At 34.7% G+C, this 20999-nt stretch overlaps 3 protein-coding genes across 3 annotated transcripts; 2 read left to right on the forward strand and 1 right to left on the reverse strand.

Moving 5' to 3' along the window:
- The first annotated feature begins 453 nt into the window (after positions 1 to 453).
- Positions 454 to 2085, forward strand: LOC114731460 (uncharacterized). Its single transcript, XM_028918629.1, has 3 exons — positions 454 to 525; positions 1608 to 1717; positions 1811 to 2085. Exons 2-3 carry the CDS (start codon positions 1624 to 1626, stop codon positions 1957 to 1959), a joined length of 243 nt encoding a protein of 80 aa, XP_028774462.1. The 5' UTR covers positions 454 to 525; positions 1608 to 1623; the 3' UTR covers positions 1960 to 2085.
- Positions 2086 to 3563: 1478 nt separating this feature from the next.
- On the forward strand, positions 3564 to 16585 carry LOC114731461 (insulin-degrading enzyme-like 1, peroxisomal). Its single transcript, XM_028918630.1, is given in 31 exon segments — positions 3564 to 3888; positions 4013 to 4087; positions 4596 to 4679; positions 4766 to 4807; positions 4809 to 4858; positions 4951 to 4969; positions 4971 to 5029; positions 5115 to 5154; positions 5559 to 5613; positions 6585 to 6603; positions 6605 to 6657; positions 6660 to 6704; positions 6793 to 6804; positions 6807 to 6904; positions 6988 to 7150; positions 8572 to 8664; positions 8894 to 8979; positions 9603 to 9689; positions 9772 to 9875; positions 10642 to 10744; positions 10896 to 10991; positions 11078 to 11267; positions 11382 to 11443; positions 12495 to 12599; positions 12875 to 13076; positions 13164 to 13372; positions 14215 to 14339; positions 14426 to 14477; positions 14554 to 14640; positions 15312 to 15434; positions 15938 to 16585. Coding segments are annotated over 31 exon segments (2904 nt in total). The 5' UTR covers positions 3564 to 3765; the 3' UTR covers positions 16181 to 16585.
- A 1049-nt stretch (positions 16586 to 17634) lies between these two features.
- LOC114731458 (uncharacterized) lies at positions 17635 to 18499 on the reverse strand. Its single transcript, XM_028918627.1, has 3 exons — positions 18318 to 18499; positions 17848 to 17914; positions 17635 to 17697 (listed from the first exon to the last, which is right to left on the reverse strand). Exons 1-3 carry the CDS (start codon positions 18497 to 18499, stop codon positions 17686 to 17688), a joined length of 261 nt encoding a protein of 86 aa, XP_028774460.1. The 3' UTR covers positions 17635 to 17685.
- Between the last annotated feature and the right edge of the window lie 2500 nt (positions 18500 to 20999).

Here is a 20999-nt window from a genome sequence, read left to right on the forward strand (position 1 = left end):
AAGCCCGGCAAAACTGCTGCTTTTCCCCCCCTTTTGGGAGCTTAGTTCATTTGATGTATAAATTATAAGCAATACTTGGATATGAATCAGAGCAGCTCGGCCCAAAAAATTAAAAAAGATGTAAATCAGAGGTAGAATAAGCCACTAACAAGTCCCTTGAGAGGCCTCTTCAACTAGGACCAACTCCAACTTTAATTTAGGCTAGGTTATAAATCCAAATATATTGATTTAAATAAATAAAAAGATAAATATCTCTACGCGTAGGATTTATTAAAAAAACTCTAAAAAGATAAATGGTATTATCAGTTCCTTTCATTATTAATGCATATAGTATAATATAACGATGCTGGCAAAAAAAATAATGATAATAATATAACAAACTCATAAAAGCCCTATTTCGCTTTGACCAATTCTATTGTGGTGTTCATTAACAACCCACTGTTGGCCTCTTCTCTCAACTCTATTTCGTTCTTTTCGCATCGACGATCGGTCTGGTGATCTGTCTTTTCCATTACAGATTTCCAGGTAAGCAATATACATTTTTCTCGAACACATTCATGCTCTTTCCGGGACCTTCCTTATTTTCATTCCCTTGATCGAGTGGAATCTCTTGACTTGTTGAATTTCTGTACTTCATTTTAATGCGAGGCCGTTGATTGGATCGGTTGCTTTCCAATGAACATGTCTTTCGTTACATGTAAAGAATAGAGAAAATAAAAATCAACATCCTAGATATTTCGAATCTTTTATAAATGATTGATTATATTGAATTGCTCTTGAAAAGGTTCCTCGTAAATAACACACAATGATAGCGTCTGAAATTTGTAAACTTAGTTAAATGGGGAGTCTCAGGCTATAACAATTTAAGGCGCCTCAGAATTGTTTTGTACTAATTTTCTTTATTGTTGTGATTTTCTGCTTCAGGTAATTTTTTTTGGGGTCCAAATATGCTTCATGTAATCAGTAATGGGATAAATGATTTCTAATCGCTTGAGAAAATTTCGTATTTTTTTCTAACATTACTTAGTACTGTATCATTTTTCATTCCAACTGTATCCAAAAACCGTGGCTAATGATGGAGATGATGCTATGAATAGAAAATTAGCCTTGAAGCGACAGCAAGAAAATGAATTCATACTGGCCTCATTTATTATCTTCCTCCTGTGACTGTGAGCATCTTGCATGAAGGATATCATGTTTTTATCTGCACGCCAATGGAAGGATTTAACAAAAAGTCCAGATTGCGACTCGACATGTGTATTATTTGTCATTCGCTTGGGAAATACGTAGTAGAAATAGGATATTTCCTTATACTTGTCTCTTTGCGGATAGTAATTGTGCTTTTTGTCCACGCCAATGTGGTGTTTATTACCACTGTCTTCATTGATCTGTTCGCGTGGGATGGATCTAAATGCCTCTCTGATTTGCCAGTTTCTGGAATTTTTTGTGTGTGGAGTTTATACTTTAATTTAATGTCTGTGTCTTCTTGATTGTTGACTCTGCAAATTTCTCTACCATATCAATTTTCGTTTAGCGAGGTCTCTCATCTAGTTCCTATCTTTTGAGTTTTTTATTTGACTGTTTTAATTTTCTTTTCTCTTGCGCAGCGTGCTATACTTGAACATGGCAGGCAAATATATCATTCCTGCTGTATTAGCATCATTTGGAGTTGCATGGATCTGTGATACATCTGTTTCTGACTCAAAGATGTTTGGAGGTCAATTGCGTTTTGCTTTTGGAGTTTTTAATTCTGCTTTGATGATGTTTAAGCTGCGTGAAGTAATGGTAATTGTTTTGTCTTTTCCTTCAGGCACTACCCCAAAAACAGTTTCAAGGAAGGAGTGGTTTGACGAGACCGACAAGAAATTTCAGGCATGGCCTCGTGCTGCTGGTCCCCCTGTGGTTATGAATCCCATAACTCGCCAAAATTTCATCGTCAAATCCCGCTCTGATTCTTGAAGATTTTTTTGGTTGATTTAATCTCAGTCGTAGACGGCGAGATTTTTGCAGCACAGTGTTTGATTTATTTTGCCAATTAAACTTTTTTATTTCTCAAAAAATAATTGTTGAAGAATAAAGCAATCATGAACCCATTGATACATTTTTTTCCTTCGGATTGACTGAAGAGCGAATGAAACTTCTTAATTTGCTTCATACACATTTTGGGAGTATTTGGTATAATAATTTTAAAACAATGTTTAGAATAGATAATTTTTTTAATATATTTATATACATGATAGCCAAATAATGGGCCTTACCTCTTTTACTCTACACTACCAAGCTCAGAGGACACTCTAAAAAGCGTGGGTCCAGTTTGGTTGAAGTTGGGATGTATGATCACACTTTTGAATGGCATGTGGCAGCTTGCAGCCTGGGCTGTCATATCAATATGACAATAATATTTTTCCGTGGCATTATCAGTTTTAATTAGTTGAACTTAATATGTTCATGCAAAGATTAGCCATACTGTCCCTAATATCTTACTTAGAAGTATTTGGATAGAATTAAAACTATAATTTTAAAAATATTTTTACGGTATACAAAATAAATATGTAGAGGAGTTTAATTTGATTTACAAAAAAATACTTTTAAAAATATTTTTTATGATTACCAAACACCCTTAGTATGAAAAGATTTGCTCTCCGTTTTTCACTTTAATTTATCATCCCATATGCAACAAAACTAATAGAACAATACATAATAATTGATTATTCATGACTCAATTGACAAATATTATCACAAGGGTTTGGGAGGCATTGAGAAGAGGGTTGGGGTGTTTTCTTTAAAATATTTGAGAAAATGCTTTTTGAGACTTCGGCTGCTGAGGAATTCAAGATTTAATGGTATCAGAATAAGGTTTATATTAAGTATGGTTTTTTCGTACCTTTTGTCTGTTTATTTGTTTATATAAATTGATATGAGTCGTGTGCCTTAAATTATGCATCTCTCAACTTACACGTCGTGATGACAAGATGAACGTTAAACTACACTTTTTGTGCACATGAGAAGAGGGTGGGGTGTGTTTTCTTTAAAATATTTGAGAAAATGCTTTTTGAGACTTCGGCTGAGGAATTCAAGATTAATGGTATCAGAATAAGGTTATATATTAAGTATGGTTTTTTGTACTTTTGTCTGTTTATTTGTTTATATAAAATTGATATGATCGTGCCTTGCCTTAAATTATGCATCTCTCAACTTACACGTCGTCGTGATGATGACAAGATGAACGTTTAAACTACACCTTTTGTGCACATTTTTCATTAGCCTCCATTAGGGTGAACAGTTTGAATATATTAATATTTTTTTGGCTAAAGATTGGATAAATTAACATGCTCGTACAAAGACAAGTCTAGTTATATTGTCCTCAGTATCCCACTCAATATGGAAAAATTGCTGCTTATTTTCTCTCACTGAGGTGTAAAATCTGAACGAGTATGAGATTCTTAAAAATCTGGTTGAATGGTCTCTCCTCCAAAGAAAATAGGCATTTTGATACACTTGTCAGATTTTAATCTCCATCACACCATTTTTTTAAAAATTAAAAGGAAAAAAAGAAAAAAAAAAAAGTCTCCCCCAACCCGGACGATGGGCCATAGAGATGAAACGTCAACCCGACGGACCTGTGTTATAGCGCCAAAGATCTGAGTACTGAAGGGGATAGTAGAGAAGGCAAAGTTATTGTTGTCTGCACCTTTCTCTGGCGGGATTGTGAGGAAGGGGACGGAAGAGAAGAGAAGAAAGGAAGGAAGCGCCTGGAAATTGACGATGGCGGTGGGGAAGGAAGAGGTAGAGATTTTTAAAGCTCGCTCGGACAAGAGGTATTACAGAAGAATCGTTCTCCGGAACTCGCTTGAAGTACTTCTCATCAGCGATCCGGATACTGATAAGGTTGAATTCTCTCCCGACACTGTTTTCTGTTTTGAATTCAAGTTCTCTCTTTGTTTTTTTGTTGTTGTTGTTGTTATAATTGAATTCAAGTTATTTATATTGTTTCTGTTTTATTTTTTTATAGTGTGCTGCTTCCATGGACGTTGGTGTCGGCTCCTTCAGTGATCCAGATGGTCTTGAAGGCTTGCCCATTTCCTTGGTAAAGTTTTTGACTGTTTGAGGCGGTAATCTTGTTGTTGGTACATTTATGTACTACCTCCCACCTTAATCCAATAGCTTGTTGACTAATTTAAGTAGATTAAGAAAATTAGCTAAGGTAGTTATTTGTAATAAATATGTATGTTTTTTTCTCAAATATTTTTACTAATCAAATATATTGGTTAGAAACATTATTATTACAAGAACTACCTTAGAAAAAAACTAGATAATATGAGAGATAGAATGGTTTGGGATCTTATATTTAGGACCAAAATAAGAATAAAACTTATAAAAAGTAAACTTTGATCCCTGACAGCCCTGTCAAGTTAACTTTAACAACAGATGACTTACCTCCCAGCTGTTAGACAAGAAACAAGGAGGATAATAGACCTAAACTGGTCAACGAGAATTAATTTATATTTTAACATTAGATTACTCACCTTAACCAGCGCTTTATCTAAGGATGGGATTGAAATGTTATTTATTAAAGATTATAACCTGATGATCAGTTGGTTTTTTATGCTTCCAGAACACATGCTTTTATGCCAGCGAAAAATCCCAGTAAAGATAGCTATTCCAAGTATATTACTGAGGTAGATGCTGTCATTTTTGTCTTTGGCCAACACATGTGTTTTTTGTTTTCCCCCCAAATCACTGGGGTCTGTCCTTCTTGATACAGCATGGAGGAAGCACCAATGCTTTTACATCCTCTGAGCACACCAAACTATTACTTTGATGTTAACACTGACGCTTTTGAAGAGGCTTTAGACAGGTAGATCCCACTGTTATGGTTTCATTCATTTCTTATTTCTGATGATGATTTTTTATAGCAGATCTGATGTTAGGCCATGTTTTGTCTGCCAGATTTGCTCAGTTCTTCATCCAAACCATTGATGTTGTCTGATGCTACCACAAGGGAAATTAAAGCTGTTGACTCTGGTTAGTTAATATTTTATAATATTGTCCAATGTCTTAAGCTTTTCCTCCTACTTTCTTATCTCTGCCCCCTTCCTTGCTCCTTTTCACAGAAACCAAAAGAATTTATTATCTGATGCCTGGAGAATGAACAGGTAACTATTTCTTGCCTTTACTGAGTTTGTGGTTGGTACAAGTAGAAAATGGAGAAGAAAGCAAAATCAAAATTTTATTTTATTATGAATATATACTCAAATTTTATAAAGTTGGAGGGATGTCTCTGTTCATAATTGGGGGGAAACTGTTCTCTATGAAGTTAATAGTTACCAGGCCTATTGGGGATCACTGTTTGTAAATCTCATCTTCCGCTCTAGAATAGTCTTCGTTAATGTCATTTGGCACTTTTAAGGCTAAAAGAAATAAATCTGATCTTAATGTTTGTTCATATGTATTTGATTACTTCAATGACATCTCAAGTCATTTTGCTGTAACCCTTTCTTGGAGAAATATTGATATTCTATCACCCTCTCCCCCTGCATGAAATATTGCACTCTGTTCAGCTTCAGAAACATCTCAGTTCTGAGGACCATCCATTTCATAAATTCAGTACAGGTCAGTATTTTATTTCTTCTATTTTTAATTCTACAAAAGTTTGAATATTTGCTTTTTATGGATGCTTTGTTAATGTTTTCCCTGCCTTCATTTCTCCTTTGATGGGCATGTATGTGGAGAAAACTTCTTCTCATTGGTAAAGCACCGGTACCGATTGTGTTTTGGTCTTGCTATTTCATAACCTACAATTCCCATGAAGCGATGATTTTGCTTCTAGTAGGTCCCTTTCAACATTGCAAATTAATAAGAGAGAGAAAGAATGTAAAAGCAGGAGGAAATTTTCCTTTCTTGTTCTTTTTCTTCCACTGCCACGCGCTATAAATGGATGCATAGAATTCTAATGTTTTTTAATGTTCACTGTAGCATCAGGAATTGGAAGTATTGGAAGGCTGGTTCACATCCTCTTTAAGCCATCTTAGTTCGACAGTTCCAGAATCTGGCTAGATAGTTTTAAGCTTCAATATTGAAATTTTCTGTACATACCATCTTACATGAATTTAATCTTAAGAGAGGATCAATCTATGCCATTCCTTATTGTAAGAGAGGGTCAAATATTTTTTTCAGACTTCAGACCCTGAAGCATTTATAAATTTCAATGATGAAAATGATTATGCAGAATTTATATTTTACATTTCTTACTGCATCACATCTATGTTTGTTCATTTTTGAACCAACCAGAGGATATTTCTAGATGTTACACGTGATATTTTTCAGTATAATTCCAATTTGAAATTTTAAATGAACAATTATGTTCACTTATGTGTGCATTGATATTTTATCTCATAGCTATGCTTTCTTGACGTCTATTTAAAATTTTATATCAGTATGTTTAGTTTTGCTCTAGTTCATCGTAGAAGAATTTTTTTGTTCAGACTGAGCTATAATATTTGTTAAAGAGTTTAGTGTGATTACTATTTTCATTTTGTTGTAATCACAACGTAAAGCTTTCAAAATAACTGTGACTTGTATAGGGAACTGGGACACTTTGGAGTTCGACAAAAGAAAGAGGATTGGACACAAGGAATGAGCTTATCAATTTCTATGAAGAAATTATTCAGCCAATTTGATGCATCTAGTTGTGTATACAAATGGTACTAGATTTTTCTCTTGTATCAAATGCAAATTTATGCTTTCTTAAAATGGCTCTAAATACCATTATTTATGTTTGGATATTTTTAGAAAGCCTTGATAAATTCAACATCTTGTCGAAGAGAAATTCTCTGATATTCGAAATATTGAACCGAAGTTATTTCCGCTCCTGGGTCAGCCATGCAAATCAGACCACTTGCAGGTATATTACATTATTGCTAATTAGATGGTGCTTGATTGCTTTGGGATTTTTACTAACGCTGTTTTGGCTTATACTTGTATTAGATTCTTGTCAGAACTGTCCCAATCAAACAAGGTCATAAATTGAGAATTGTATGGCCAATAACCCCTGAAATTCAATACTACACGGAAGGACCATGTAGGTATCTTGGTCATCTTATTGGCCATGAGGGAGAAGGATCGTTATATTACATCTTGAAAACACTGGGTGGGTTTTATACATCCCTCATATCTTAAAATTATTTTTTTTGATAGCATCACTTGGCTTGATTCACAACTAAGACACAAGCATGTGAGTTAAGGATTGGTGTAAACTATTTTCTAGTAATCGTTTTTACTATGGCATGAAGTTGAAACTTGAGAAAGAGATGATGCTGATACTGTATATGTGGTTTTTAATGTCATTAACTTTATATTAATTGTAGTATTTGGAGTTTATTGAAAATAATCTTGAAAACACTGGGTGGGTTTTATACATCCCTCATATCTTAAAATTATTTTTTTTGATAGCATCACTTGGCTTGATTCACAACTAAGACAAAGCATGTTGAGTTAAGGATTGGTGTAAACTATTTTCTAGTAATCGTTTTACTATGGCATGAAGTTGAAACTTGAGAAAGAGATGATGCTGATACTGTATATGTGGTTTTAATGTCATTAACTTTATATTAATTGTAGTATTTGGAGTTTATTGAAAATATATATTTACTTTTGGGATTGGTGCTGTTTTTTGCTTTTTTTGGAACTGTTTTTGTCGAATTTTGTGTAGTGAAAAGTAGTACTACTTCCAGTTCTTAATATAACAGCTAGAATGCTAGATAACTAATTTGTGAATATTAAAAAAATTAGTTAATTTAGTTATTTGTAATAAACAAGTATTATTTTTCCTAAAATACCCTTGTTGGTTATGTGCATTAGAATATAAACTCATTAACATGTGCAATCACCATGAGGACTATTTTGGAAAAAATAAATAAATATGGGAAACAACGTAGATTAGAGTCTTATATTTAGGACCAAATTGAATCTCCAACTAATTCTTATATTTAGTAGCATAAAAAAGAAGCTATTTGGTATGGCAAACATCATTTGTTACTCTTTTACCCATATTGTTGAATGTTTTCGGGAGATACTAGCTAATAATCACCTACTTACAAATTACTTTTGTATAGATTTGACTTTGTAGTTAATATTCTAATGGATTTTTAAATATTCATTATGAACTGTGATTAAGTTTATATTTTTTTTCAATATAATTTTCAAATGAATAGAGTCAAAATAATTTTATAAAATATTTTAATAAAAATAGATTCATATAGAAAATAAATAAATATATTAAAATAACTATGCAAGGGTAAGAGAAGAAACAAGAACAGAAAAGATTGGATTGGTGACTACTGGAGATTATGAATAAAATATGATAAGGGATAATATAGTAACTAAAAATTTGAGCAAGGGCATTTTTGTCTTTGAAAAGTATAATTTTTGCTTCTATTTTGGAAAATGTGTGACTAAACATTGTATGAATTGATATATACAGATTTCATCCTGTGGATGAAAGTTTCTTAATTCATTTTAACTTCTATATCTTATGAGCTGTGTGGTTTCATGAAAAAATTCCATTTCCAGGATGGGCAACAGGATTGTCTGCGGGTGAATCAGATTGGAATTTGGACTTTTCTTTCTTTAAAGTTGTAATTGATCTTACTGATGCCGGTCATGGTTAGATTTTTTTTTTCACTCTGTTCTCTATCTCTTTCTCTGTACATAGCTTCCTATCCCTTTTAGTATTGTCATGTTCACTTATTGGTATTCAGAAGGTCTCTTCCCTGAAGAAGCTGCAAGCAGTCTTTTTTTTTTTTTTTTCAAATTACTGAACGAATCCTGGTTATGAGATATATTGGTTTCTGGATTTTGTAAATTTATTGACATCTCTATGTTTGATTTTTAGGTCACATTCAAGACATTATAGGGCTGTTGTTCAAGTACATTGATCTTCTACAGCAATCTGGCGTTTGCAAATGGATATTTGAAGAGGTATTTCGTTTTGATATTGAATGAATATGTGCAGTATATCTTCACCTCGATGTGCACTTTTGATGTGCCTTCGTTCACGACAATTTGTGTCCACTTTTGTGTGATGCTCTCTTTTTCACTACAATTTCCTCTTTTTTTGTCAATCTAAAAATAATTGGTGTAAAACATTGGTGAGAAGGCAAGGAAGGAGTAGAAATTAAGGATTGAAAGGTAACAATAAAAGTGAGAAATAAGGAACGAACAATCTTGGGATCAGTCAATTTAGAGGGGATAGTAAGTATTCTCCAGAAGTCACTGTCTACATTATGATATTCATCAAGCATCAGAAATGTGTTGAGATGGCAAGCCGTAGAGCCACAACAGCCTAGCCTAGCCACATATAAGGTGCCACTTTAAGGAAAGCTTTGCAGTACCAACCTCTTTGTCTGGTCAAGTAAAAACATAGATAGTCAAATAGTTTCCTACTTTTAAATTGGGGAACGAAGTTCAATTTTAAGTATTTTGGGTGTTATGTGAGTTATATCATTATCATATGGTAATGATCTTTTATATCTGACTATCCTAAATTGCTTTTTCTTTATGTTTTTTGAAAGATTCTGATGTAATTGAACTTGTTTTTGAAGCTTTCAGCTGTTTGTGAGACCAAGTTCCACTATCAGGACAAGACTCCCCCGATTAGTTATGTAGTTAATATAGCATCAAATATGCAGGTATCCCATTAAATATGCATATAGTTTTCATAAAATGCTTGTCATGGAAATCTTCTTATTGATGCATTTTGTTGCCATATAGTTATATCCCCCAAAAGATTGGTTGGTAGGGTCATCTCTGCCTTCTAAATTTAGTCCAAGTGTCATCCAGATGGTGCTGAATCAGCTTTCTCCAAACAGTGTTCGGTAAGTAACTGGGATTGTGTTAGCATTGTATATAATTCAAATTAATGTTATATCAGATCAACCAAATATCTTCAAGTCAAGGGGAAAAATTAGTGGGTTTCTGTATGAACTTTCTCGGACTTGCTCCATTTATTTGTGTTGCAGCAAATTCCTGGTTTAGAAAGCTAATTGATAATTGATAGACTGTTTATATTTGTGAAAATCATTTTGACGTTTAAATATCAATTGATAATTATTATTTGAGCTGCTGATCCTAGCCCTCTGCATTTTTTTATTAATGAAAGAAAATTTATAGAAAAAGCAATGAAGGTTGATCCATACCATCTTGAAAACTGAAAACTATTAAGGGGAGAATGATTAATTATTTTGCGATAGAAGACCAAACAAAATCCCAATGCAATGGGTATAATCGGGGAAGTATGATTATAAAATAAATTCTATAACTAATGAAATTTACTAGAACATGGCTTACATGGTGACAGTATGATTTTGATACTAGCTTAGTAGTTTCATGATGCCTGTTTTGCAATCCATTAACTCCTGTTTGAACTCAATATAATGGGAAATTAAAATAGGTTTTCTGAATTTTAAAAACCAATTGACTTGTGTTTTTGCTAGTTCAAATGTTCTCATTCATTCATGTTTCAGTTTTTGTTGGAAAAGATCTTTCTTTTTCATTGTTGTTTGTACTTACTATCACTGTGCTTTTAAGGATGAGCCCATGATTAAGATAGTTGTCAAACGGATTTTTTTCTCTGCCATGCAGAATCTTTTGTGAATCAAAAAACTTTGAAGGGCACACTGAGAAGGTGGAGCCATGGTATGGAACAGCATATTCCATTGAAAGAATTACTAGCTCCACCATTCAGGTCTGTGTTTCTATGAGCAACTGTGCAAAATTTTTGGAGTAAACTAATTTTGTTTGTTTATTTGTTATTCAAAGGAGTTGGTTGGGCCTTTTTATGTATTATTGTGTGGAAATTTTGAAGTTGTTAGTCCCATGTGATTTTGTACTTGCAGGAGTGGGTGCTTTCTGCTCCTAAGGAAGATCTGCATCTTCCAGCACCTAATATATTCATCCCCACTGACTTGTCACTTAAGACTGTGCAAGACAAGGTACTACTTGTGTTTTGATTTAGTGTAACATAAATATGATTTTTGACATCTTAAATTTTATTTAAAATATTTATCTTTTGGAACAGGTTAAGTTTCCAGTTCTGTTAAGCAGGTCATCATATTCAGCCTTATGGTACAAGCCAGATACCATGTTTTCCACTCCCAAGGCTTATGTAAAGATAGATTTCAATTGTCCATATGCTGGAAATTCCCCTGAAGCTGAAGTTTTGAGTGATATTTTCACACGATTGTTGATGGACTACTTGAATGAATATGGTTGGTTTGCTTCTTAAACAACTGGACCTTGTATAGAGCTTTTTTCTGCTTGAACTCTTATTCCTAGATTCTAACTATAAATGGAAGAAGTTCTTACTGGAGCTCGTTTTTCAGCTTACTATGCTCAGGTAGCTGGTTTGTATTATGGCATAAGCCACACGGATAGTGGTTTTCAGGTATTATAGTTAAATGTAATTTGGTTTGCAATATAAAAATTTATGCATATTGGGCATTGAAATGGGATAAAAATCTTGTCTCAGAAGCTAGCTCTTAGGATGGGAAAACCATCATAATTATTACATGCTGCATTCTACATTACTTGATGTGAGACTTAGGGATCCCCCATCCATATCAATAGGTCAACCATGGAAAGTCAATATTTTGATGGTGCGACGCTTTGTCTGACCTTCCTTGGGTCAGAACACACTGCACGTAGCCTTTTAAAGGTGTTACCCACCATCTTTGATGCCAAATGATAGGCTTCTATGCTTAAGGGTAAACTATACCTCAAAACCTAACTATTTAGATAGGATAACTACCCTACTTAAGTACCGGTTGAGTACCCATATTGCTTGAAATGTGATTTAAGCTGACATGCTACCTTGGTCCCTATCAGTATATGATTTTGCAATTTTCTGCTTGAACATGTGCACTTAATTGCAAGTTTAGATTTTACACATTATGATCTATGAAAATAACTAACATTGTTTTAAGGTTTAAAGATGGTGGGAGAAATACAAATGAAGGCTTGAATGCACGATAACATGGTTAAATTAAGTAATCAATAATCTGATTAAGGAAGGACCTTGTTGAAGCATAATTGGGAAGAGTCTTCATTCATTCTAATGGTCAAGTTTTCTACTTATGGAGGGTTTTAACTAAACAGTTGAGTGAAGTATCTTCAAGTAAAGTATTGCAATGTGGCTATTAGGATCCCTGCCATTGAGGTAGAAACAGATGTATTGAGAGGTACTTAGGCGGGTCGACTTTCTCACATCAATAGAGGTACTTAGGCGGGTCAACTTTCTCACATCAATAGAGAATTTTTGGTGAAGAATTCCTCACCTCATTTTTGTGCCCATCAAATTTTAAACATATGAACTGAGGTTAACTAGTATGATCTGAGTCATTTGACAAGTATTACTGGAACATGTTTTCATGTATTCCTTTATCCATCAACTTGTCCCTTGTTTCCTTGCACGTCATTTATATATCATGTTTTTTCAGGTGACCCTCCTTGGTTATAATCACAAACTACGTATTCTACTTGAAACCATAATTGAAAAGATTGCAACGTTCACAGTGAAGAAGGACAGGTTCCTAGTTATCAAGGTACACTGGAAGTTCATTTCCTATAAGAGCTTTATTTCACTAATCTTTGTCGTTAATGGACTTAAATGGAGCTTTTATTTTGTTAATCATAGAGCAAGTTGCTTCTATAAGCTTTTAATAAAAAATGCCTGATTAAGAATTTTATCAAAAGATGAAAGGATGTCATAGTTAAAACTTTGGTGGTGAGTATTTGATTTGTAATTTTAACCATGTCTTGATTTTTGTATACATTTATAGACAAAGGGTATAGTCACTTTCTTTTATCATTTTATCAGGAGATGGTTACCAAGGAATACCAAAATTTCAAGTATCAACAACCCTACCAGCAGGCTATGTACTATTGCTCATTGATACTACACGATAATACTTGGCCATGGATAGAAGGGCTTGAAGTACTTCCTCTTCTTCAGGCAGAGGACCTCGAGAAATTTGTACCATTGATGCTCTCAAGGACCTTTTTAGAGTGTTATATAGCAGGTAATTGTGTCTTAAATGTTGATGAGTTACTTGTTTCCTTTATATTTATAAATTTGGATAAATAACCTAATCACCATTTCTTTACAGGTAACATTGAAAACCATGAAGCAGAGTCAATGGTTAGGCACATAGAAGATACCCTTTTTAAGTGTGAAAATTCTCTGTGCAAACCTTTATTCCCATCTCAGCATTTGACAAATCGGGTTGTTAAGCTTGAAAATGGCATGAATTATTTCTACCCTTCAGAATGTCTTAATCCGAATGATGAGAATTCTGCCCTTGTGCACTATATACAAGTAAGTTGCTTGTTTGCAAAAGCATGGTAGTTGAAGTTTACAATCTAGTGTTATTATTCTGTTACTTACTTTGGTTGCAAATATAGTCGTTACATACCTAGTTTTCTAAGAGTCCCTTTCAAACTGAATATTATTTGAATTTCAACTTGTTACAAAGACAAGCCAATTAAATTTCTCATTGATAGCAAATTTAACCTAGGTCTTTTTTTCATCTCCCATACCACCTCTAAGTACCTCCCCCTCACCTGGATGTGAAGAGTGAAATCTCCATTATGACTTAGTAAAAGATGGTATGGAGCAACCGCTAGGATTTGTTGCTCGAAGGAAGTCTGTCAGTGTAGAGTGAAAAAAATTGTTGTGGAAAAGTAAGCAAAATGTTGTATGTCAATCTAATGCGGAGGCTGAATAGTCTTATAACTTAAATAACATGAATTTTATGTGGGTAAATCATTTGGTATGTCAATTGTTTTTTGACATACCTCTCCCAGTCGAGTCATCATGCATATCTAATCCAAACGTGTCTCATGAGGAGAGAAAAGAGATATTGAAGCTAATTGTCATATAGTCACAAAAATGAAGGTCTGTAGTGCGTTTAGGGAGAGAAAAAGGAGAGTGACTATAAAGGGATGTAGATCTCATGTGTAATCACACTTATTTGTGTCATTTTTCTATGAATGTATGATTGTACTGTGTTAACCTCCTTTTCTCCTATCTTTTGGTCTATTTATTTGATTGGATAAATCATTTTAAGCTCTATATATTCAGTGGGTCATTTTATCCTCATGATTAACTTGAGCTATATATCTTCAGTGGATCATTTTATCCTCATGATTAACTTGCAGGTTGGTCGTGATGACTTTAAGATGAATGTTAAACTTCAGCTTTTTGCACTTATTGCAAAGCAACCAGCTTTTCACCAGCTTCGATCAGTTGAACAACTTGGGTACATCACTGTGCTCATGCAGAGGTGAGTTCAGCTATACTGTCCACTAGTATCCTACTCAACATGAAAGAACTGCTCCTTGTTTTTCACTTTAGTTTCAAAATGTGTAGGAATGATTCAGGTATACGGGGAGTACAATTTATCATCCAATCCACAGTAAAGGTATATGAAACTAATATCTAATAATTGATACCTGATGACTCAGTTGATTAATATTATCATTCTGCTTGCATGATAGGGTCCCGGAGACATTGAGAAGAGAGTTGAGGCATTTCTCGAGATTTTTGAGAAAAAACTTCTTGAGATGTCAGTTGAAGAATTCAAGGTTTGATGGACAAATTACACTATTTTTTTAGTCTTTTGCTCGTAATAGGATGTTTTTATACCCTAATCATTGTTGCAGCAAGCATGTTTTATTGTTTCCTATATTTTGATTAAATATGCCATGTTACTCCTTGTATTCGAGTTTCAAATTAACTTGCTTACGGGGAGGATTAAACAAAATGGATAACAAGAATGATAAATGATGTCCTCAAATAGAGTAGAGGAGTTTATGCGCATCTTCTCTGAGAAAGAGGGGTTATTGTCCCACCACAACTTTCCAATAGTGCAAGCACTAAAGAGAGGTCCACTTCTGAATCTCAAATCTTTTTTGGATGAATATTTCTTGAATAGAAATCAATGAAGCATAACGGAACTCTTCTACCTGTAAATATTGCTATTTTCATAGGGTCATTTCACCATTATTTGAATCATACAGATTGCTATGATTGTGAGTCGAAATTGGGACTATAAACTGTCGATGATTTGTTTTATATTTTATAAATTTGTTAAATTCTGATAAGGTCATTTTCCATATTCATTTTTTGTCAACTCAATTATTAAATTTTGGGTTGGATTATATGTTCCCATAGATCACCTTCTGTATTTTTGCAGTGAACCTTAAATAGCAATGATTGTGTTTGAACTATAATTGATATCTAGATGCTTGTTTAGGGGCATGTAAATGCATTGATAGAGGTGAAGCTTGAGAGACACAAGAACTTGCGGGAGGAGTCAGGATTTTACTGGCGAGAGATTAATGATGGAACTCTGAAGTTTGATAGGAGAGACTTTGAGGTATTACTAGAAGCTGATATTATTTATATATGTATATTCTTCATTTTTGTTCCCTTATTTTCCTGTATCGCTTTCTCCCCTCTAAATAAAAGGCGAATAAAGGAATGCTTATTAAGGGGAAAGATCTCTCTAGAATCTTATCTGGATGAATTGATTAGAACACTCTTATAAGACTAGACTCATGGAAGTGGTTCAGTTCCATGGGTAGGAGCTAGGAATTGAGTTCCCTGGTTTTTAATGAAACGGAATTCCATGGGGAACCCACTTCCAAGGCACCAAACATAAATGCTGATTCCACTTCCAGTTCCAATTCTGTGCTACCAAAAGGAGCATTAGTGGTCATTAGGGACAAAAGATTTGTGATTTTGGTCTTTAGGCATAATTCTCCTAAAAAAATGTATATTACCTTCTTTTTCTTTCTCTTTTTTTCGTTTTAGCTGAGAAATGGATTTAGCTTTGTAGCATCGCTGACATGGTGATTCTTTTGGGTGTTTGTGGAACAGGTTGCAGAATTAAGGCAGCTCACACTTCAGGAACTTGTGGATTTCTTCAATGAATATATCAAAATCGGTGCCTCACGAAAGAAGACATTAAGTGTTCGAGTGTATGGGAACCTTCATTCATCGGATTTCAAAGCAGAAGCTTCACATCCAGAGTCAAGTAAAATAGATGACATCTTCAGTTTTAGGAAATCTCAGGCTCTGTATGGTTCGTTTAAAGGACTTTCGGGTCAGGTGAAGTTATAGAAAGTTGGATCAGGACTGGATTGTGAAGCTGCCTTGCCTATCATTTTGGTGAGATGATTCTAGAATATTGAAAATACCAAGCCTTCTCATATCAGCAAGAAAAAGAAGTATACTCGTAAAAGCTTGGGTGTCCGATTTGAAAGGGCAGACAGGCATGAATAATCCCAAGCTGATCATGTTGTGTTAGTACATTTTTACCCGTATTAAACGAAATTGCAAATTTTTTCCTCCTGGCAGTTCGCCATTGGATCAGATGGATCATTTATCTTCAGCGGAGAGTATCGCTTAGTAATTTATTTTGTATGACTGTCATTAATATATGGTGTCTCGAATAATCTTGCGTTTTCAGGATTATAATTTCAGGTACCAAACAAGCACGGCGCTTGTCCAATGCCTTTAAAACCACATGTTGTCTAACTTGCCGTGTCTCTGAACCAGTATTGTCGATCCTCTTATAGAAATATTCTCTTGCTAATTAAAATTTCACCAAAAATATATGTATATTTTACTCCCTCTTTTAAAATATGGGTCTGGAAATTTTTTAAGGACAAATTTGTAAATATAAAAAGAACATTGCCATATTAACTGTCTTTCCTAATCTGTATTTTTTTCCTTCGTTTCTGTGGATAAAAAGATATATTGAGTTTAATTATAATTTTTAATATGTGTTATCATTCTTTTTCATAAAAATATAAGTAATACGTAGTTTATGATTGTTTTATACTTTAATTGAAAGAATATAATAAAATTAGGTATTTGTCATTCTAATTCGGGAATTTAATAATGAACATGTAAAGAATTAATAGATTTTTAGATATCAAAGCATTTGGCTTCATTATAATATTGAAAATTCATTCTTCTGATTTAATTGAAGGGGATTTTCTTTAAAAAAAATTGAGGTAAATTTTGTTTTTCCCCCTAAAAATTTAAGAAATTTATTATTAATGACATTACAATATATTGCCCTACCACAAAAAAAAACTCTTCAATATCTGAAAAGCCCGTTTAGAAAAGTTTAAGAAATTTATTATTAATGACATCACAATATATTACCATACCCAGAAGATCTTCAATATCGTTTGTTTGTTCCCAGGTACACATGAATCAAAAGTGATAATTCACCAGCATCAATAACAATACTCGAGAGATGCATTTTCATCCTTGCCTGTTCAAATTTTCATTTTTAAGATGTATACACTGGACAAGGGTATATTGGGGATGACAAGAAATGATCCAATCCGTTTCATAGAGGCTGTTGAGACTATGCTAAACCTATCATTCTATCTTTTCACTTCTATTTTTTTGGGGCCGACTATCTTTTCACTTCATCTACATTATTATTATTATTATGATTTTTTATAACTACACTCCGTAATGTAGCCGAAATTTAGTTAATTCCTATGGTATGCGTATCGGGATTCTTGAATCTTCACGAATATACGATAATCCTTGACTGGGTACCTACATATATATAAGCCGCTACTGTCTAGCTGTTTGTGACAACCTTATTCAGCTATCTGCCAAAGAAATATCACAAAAGACGGACAGTAGTAAATAGTCCTGAGTCAGGCAGCAATCTAGCATCATCAGCAATTAAACCAAACAATATTAAATTATACTACAAGGGAGGGGAAAGAAAAAAGACTTGGTGCAGTATTCATACGTACCTTGTAAATATAGGGGTCATGGCGCCCACCTGAGCCCGATCTTTTCACCGCTTGCAGCCTCAGCAGCCTTCACACAATCCATATTTAGTACAGTTTATCAGTATGCCAGGTAGATCCCCAAATTAGAAGAGAATTCGTATACGTACATAAAGAGATGCTCAATTTGACGACAAATGAAAGTACTTCGGGAGGTTCTGAAACTAATCACTACGCTAATGCCAATCCTTTCTTGATTTAAAAGAAGTTCCTTGATTCACCAATTTTTCTACGAACGACCGTGTGTATAAACGAAAATTACCAGGTTATCATGAGATGTCAGGTCCAAATTTCTTTTCTCAAAAGTCAGACTGAGTTATGTGCCTATAGCACCCGCCAATTTCATGGGGCTGGGCTGCGGTTACGTATGTTTATTGTTGTGATTTGTGTGTCCATACATGCTGCATGGAGAGAATTGAGGAGAGAGAGATTACATTCGGAGAGCTTTGCTGGTGTCAGGACTGTCGCCGAGGAGTTGGCGGATCCTCACTTCAGAAGAGTCCCCACCAGAAAGCAACTTCAAAATGGCTTCAGCTCGGCGGCGCATATAAGTGGAACTGGTAACGTGCTTTTGCTTTGCATGCTGCGCGTGATTGCGTTTCAGCATTCCAAGCATCTTCCCGCTTCTGGTTCGGTTTATATACCGCAAGCTTCGTGCGCTAGAGATTCCACTGGAACCGCTTGACAAACAGGAGGATGCGTCAGCTGTATGCTCGGACACCTTTGATGCCATGCTGGTGTTTGGTTTCGGGACGTCGTCATTGGAGACCCACGTGATCTTCGATCGACTCTTCCTCGCAATCTAAAATCATAATTCAAAGAATCTCATGAGTGTGCTCATATTAAAAGCATTGTAAACTAATCTTTACATTACAAATAAGGGCTTCGTGACGAATTTTGCTGTCATCGAAAGTCCAAACCCCAGAGTCTTCAATGGCAATTATGCAATGGAAGGTATTTGACGCATGACTTTGCCTGAGAAGAGCTGTATTCGATGACATATACACATTTCGAAATTCAGGGAGTAAGACTGTGTTCATATGAAAAGAGAACCGAGAGACTAATGATACTGAATCAGAGGAAGAAAAACTGGTCTTATTTGCAGCAATCAAATGGCAGGGAGAAAAAATTCTGCGACAAAACCAAGCATATATCTCGCATAAGCAAGTGACTAAGTGCAATATCTTGAGGTAAACAAGAAGTAAAAGACGCTTGAACGGTGCGAAACATGAATCTCGTAACTATCCAGTCAGGACAGAAAAGTGAGATCGGACTACTCAAGAAATTGTTCTGCCTGCCCGGAAACAGAAATAAAATCTTCACAATGCACAGAAAACGGATCAGAACAGAGAATGAACAAGTATTCTACCGAAGCAGTAAATATAAATCGGAGATCGAAGCTCAGGACCTTAAACTTCATCTGACGATAACGAGCGACGGCAGAGAAGAACCTGATCCTACGACCTCTGATCTGATCCGACGATCCATCATCGCTTAAGAGCGACGACGACGACGACATCTTGGAACCACTCGACACGAAGCTATCGTCTCTGCGACTCTTGTTTCTGCTTCTCTCTGGCGTCGAATCCCTCGGAGCAACATCAAACCTGTGGAGCAAACAGAATTAAGTGCAGACGCAAAAATGCAAGAACACATTGGATTGAAATAAAATACAGACGCATAAGGCAAGAACACATTAAATTGAAAACAGAATTAGAGAACCACAAGTAGCTTGACTACCTCGTAGGAGAAAGCGAGGGAGAGGAAGATGCAGGCGGAGCAGAGAGAAGAAGCAAAGCAGAAGCAACTGTCCGTTCTTGCGAACTCGGAAACGGTGACAATGACATTGCTCGTTTCAGTAGCACTATGCCTCTGTTTTCCAATTTTAATTTGGCGGGTTTATTAAATGCTTTTCAAATTTCTCTGTCACTCCTCTTCACGCGCGTAGTCTCACTCACTCTGTGGTTCGCGGATGCGTGTGTGGCGTGAAAGTGGAACTTGAGGCTTGCATGGCTTTTGTAACTCGCAGTCCGATACCAATCAAGGAAAATTGGGCTAAGGGTAAGCCCGATCGATAATTCGGAGCAGCGTAAGCCGCATGAACACCAATGTGGGTCCCCTATAACGCTTATGGAAGTTGGAACTTTGGAATCGATCTCAACTACGATATTTGGTCATATAAAGAATAAATCGAGCCATCAAACGCGAAAAAAACGTGCCTCATTCCCTCCTCTGATCCATTGGCTCTGCTTTGGTTTCCTTTGATAATCTGATTTCGTTACTTCTCTCCACTGGATTATCATCACTTAATTATGGAATGAGCTTCATATTTCCCATGATTCAGTGTTTTTTCTGCTTTTTCTGTACTCACTCGCTACTGGTTGCAAGTAGTCACGTGCTTTTATTCTGAGATGAATTTCTCAGACTTAGAAAATGTAGAATTATTATTAAAAAAAATGATAGATCTGAATGTTTAAGTTTTTTTTTTTCAGGATAAAAAAAAGAAACTAAATTATCATTGGCACTAAAGGTAAAACAACAAGCTATTTATACTACCTACTTTTTTACCCTCTGCAAACTCATGCAATTGTGAAGTATATGCAATCAATTTTACATTTTCATTGTTTTTTATTTGTAATCTGAATATGCTTTCGTGAATGAATTGATATTTAAATTGATGGCACATGCGCAATGTAAGCATAAGCACTGATAATAGTAGTAATTGTTGCTGTTATACGTGTTAGAGCACATGCCTACACCTAAAATCTCCCTCGGACAGCTTTTGTCTTTTTTTTTTTTCCAATCACTAAACTATCAAAGTAATTCTCTCAATGAGTTACAATATTCTGCGTTTTTTTTTTCAATTTTTATTTAGAATTTCATTGAGTATTTAATTGTAAATTTCTTCACATTACTAGTCATTTTTTCCTTCTTTATACACTTTGATTCTGTAGACCATGTTAAAACCGCAAAACGCTTTGTATCCAAGGGGATTATTTTTAGAAATTGCTTGGTATTATTTCCATGTATTTTTTATCTCACATTTTATTTTTATGTAATAAAAATAATACTTCAGCATTACAATTACATATAGTAAACATTTTCGCCGATCCTAC

The sequence above is a fragment of the Neltuma alba genome, unplaced genomic scaffold (assembly GCF_004799145.2).
Source record: "Neltuma alba isolate B1F8T4 unplaced genomic scaffold, ASM479914v2 tig00012835_pilon, whole genome shotgun sequence".
NCBI lineage: Eukaryota > Viridiplantae > Streptophyta > Magnoliopsida > Fabales > Fabaceae > Neltuma > Neltuma alba.

What these genes read in the sequence shown, in the direction of transcription:
- LOC114731460 (XM_028918629.1), top strand. Translation starts at nt 1,624, where the DNA reads ATGGCAGGCAAATATATCATTCCTGCTGTATTAGCATCATTTGGAGTT. An exon ending in TGACTCAAAGATGTTTGGAG is followed by an intron (nt 1,718 to 1,810) that starts GTCAATTGCGTT and finishes CTTTTCCTTCAG; the next exon opens with GCACTACCCCAAAAACAGTT.
- LOC114731458 (XM_028918627.1), bottom strand. Translation starts at nt 18,499, where the DNA reads ATGCTTGGAATGCTGAAACGCAATCACGCGCAGCATGCAAAGCAAAAG. An exon ending in ACCAGCAAAGCTCTCCGAAT is followed by an intron (nt 17,915 to 18,317) that starts GTAATCTCTCTC and finishes GATTGTGTGAAG; the next exon opens with GCTGCTGAGGCTGCAAGCGG.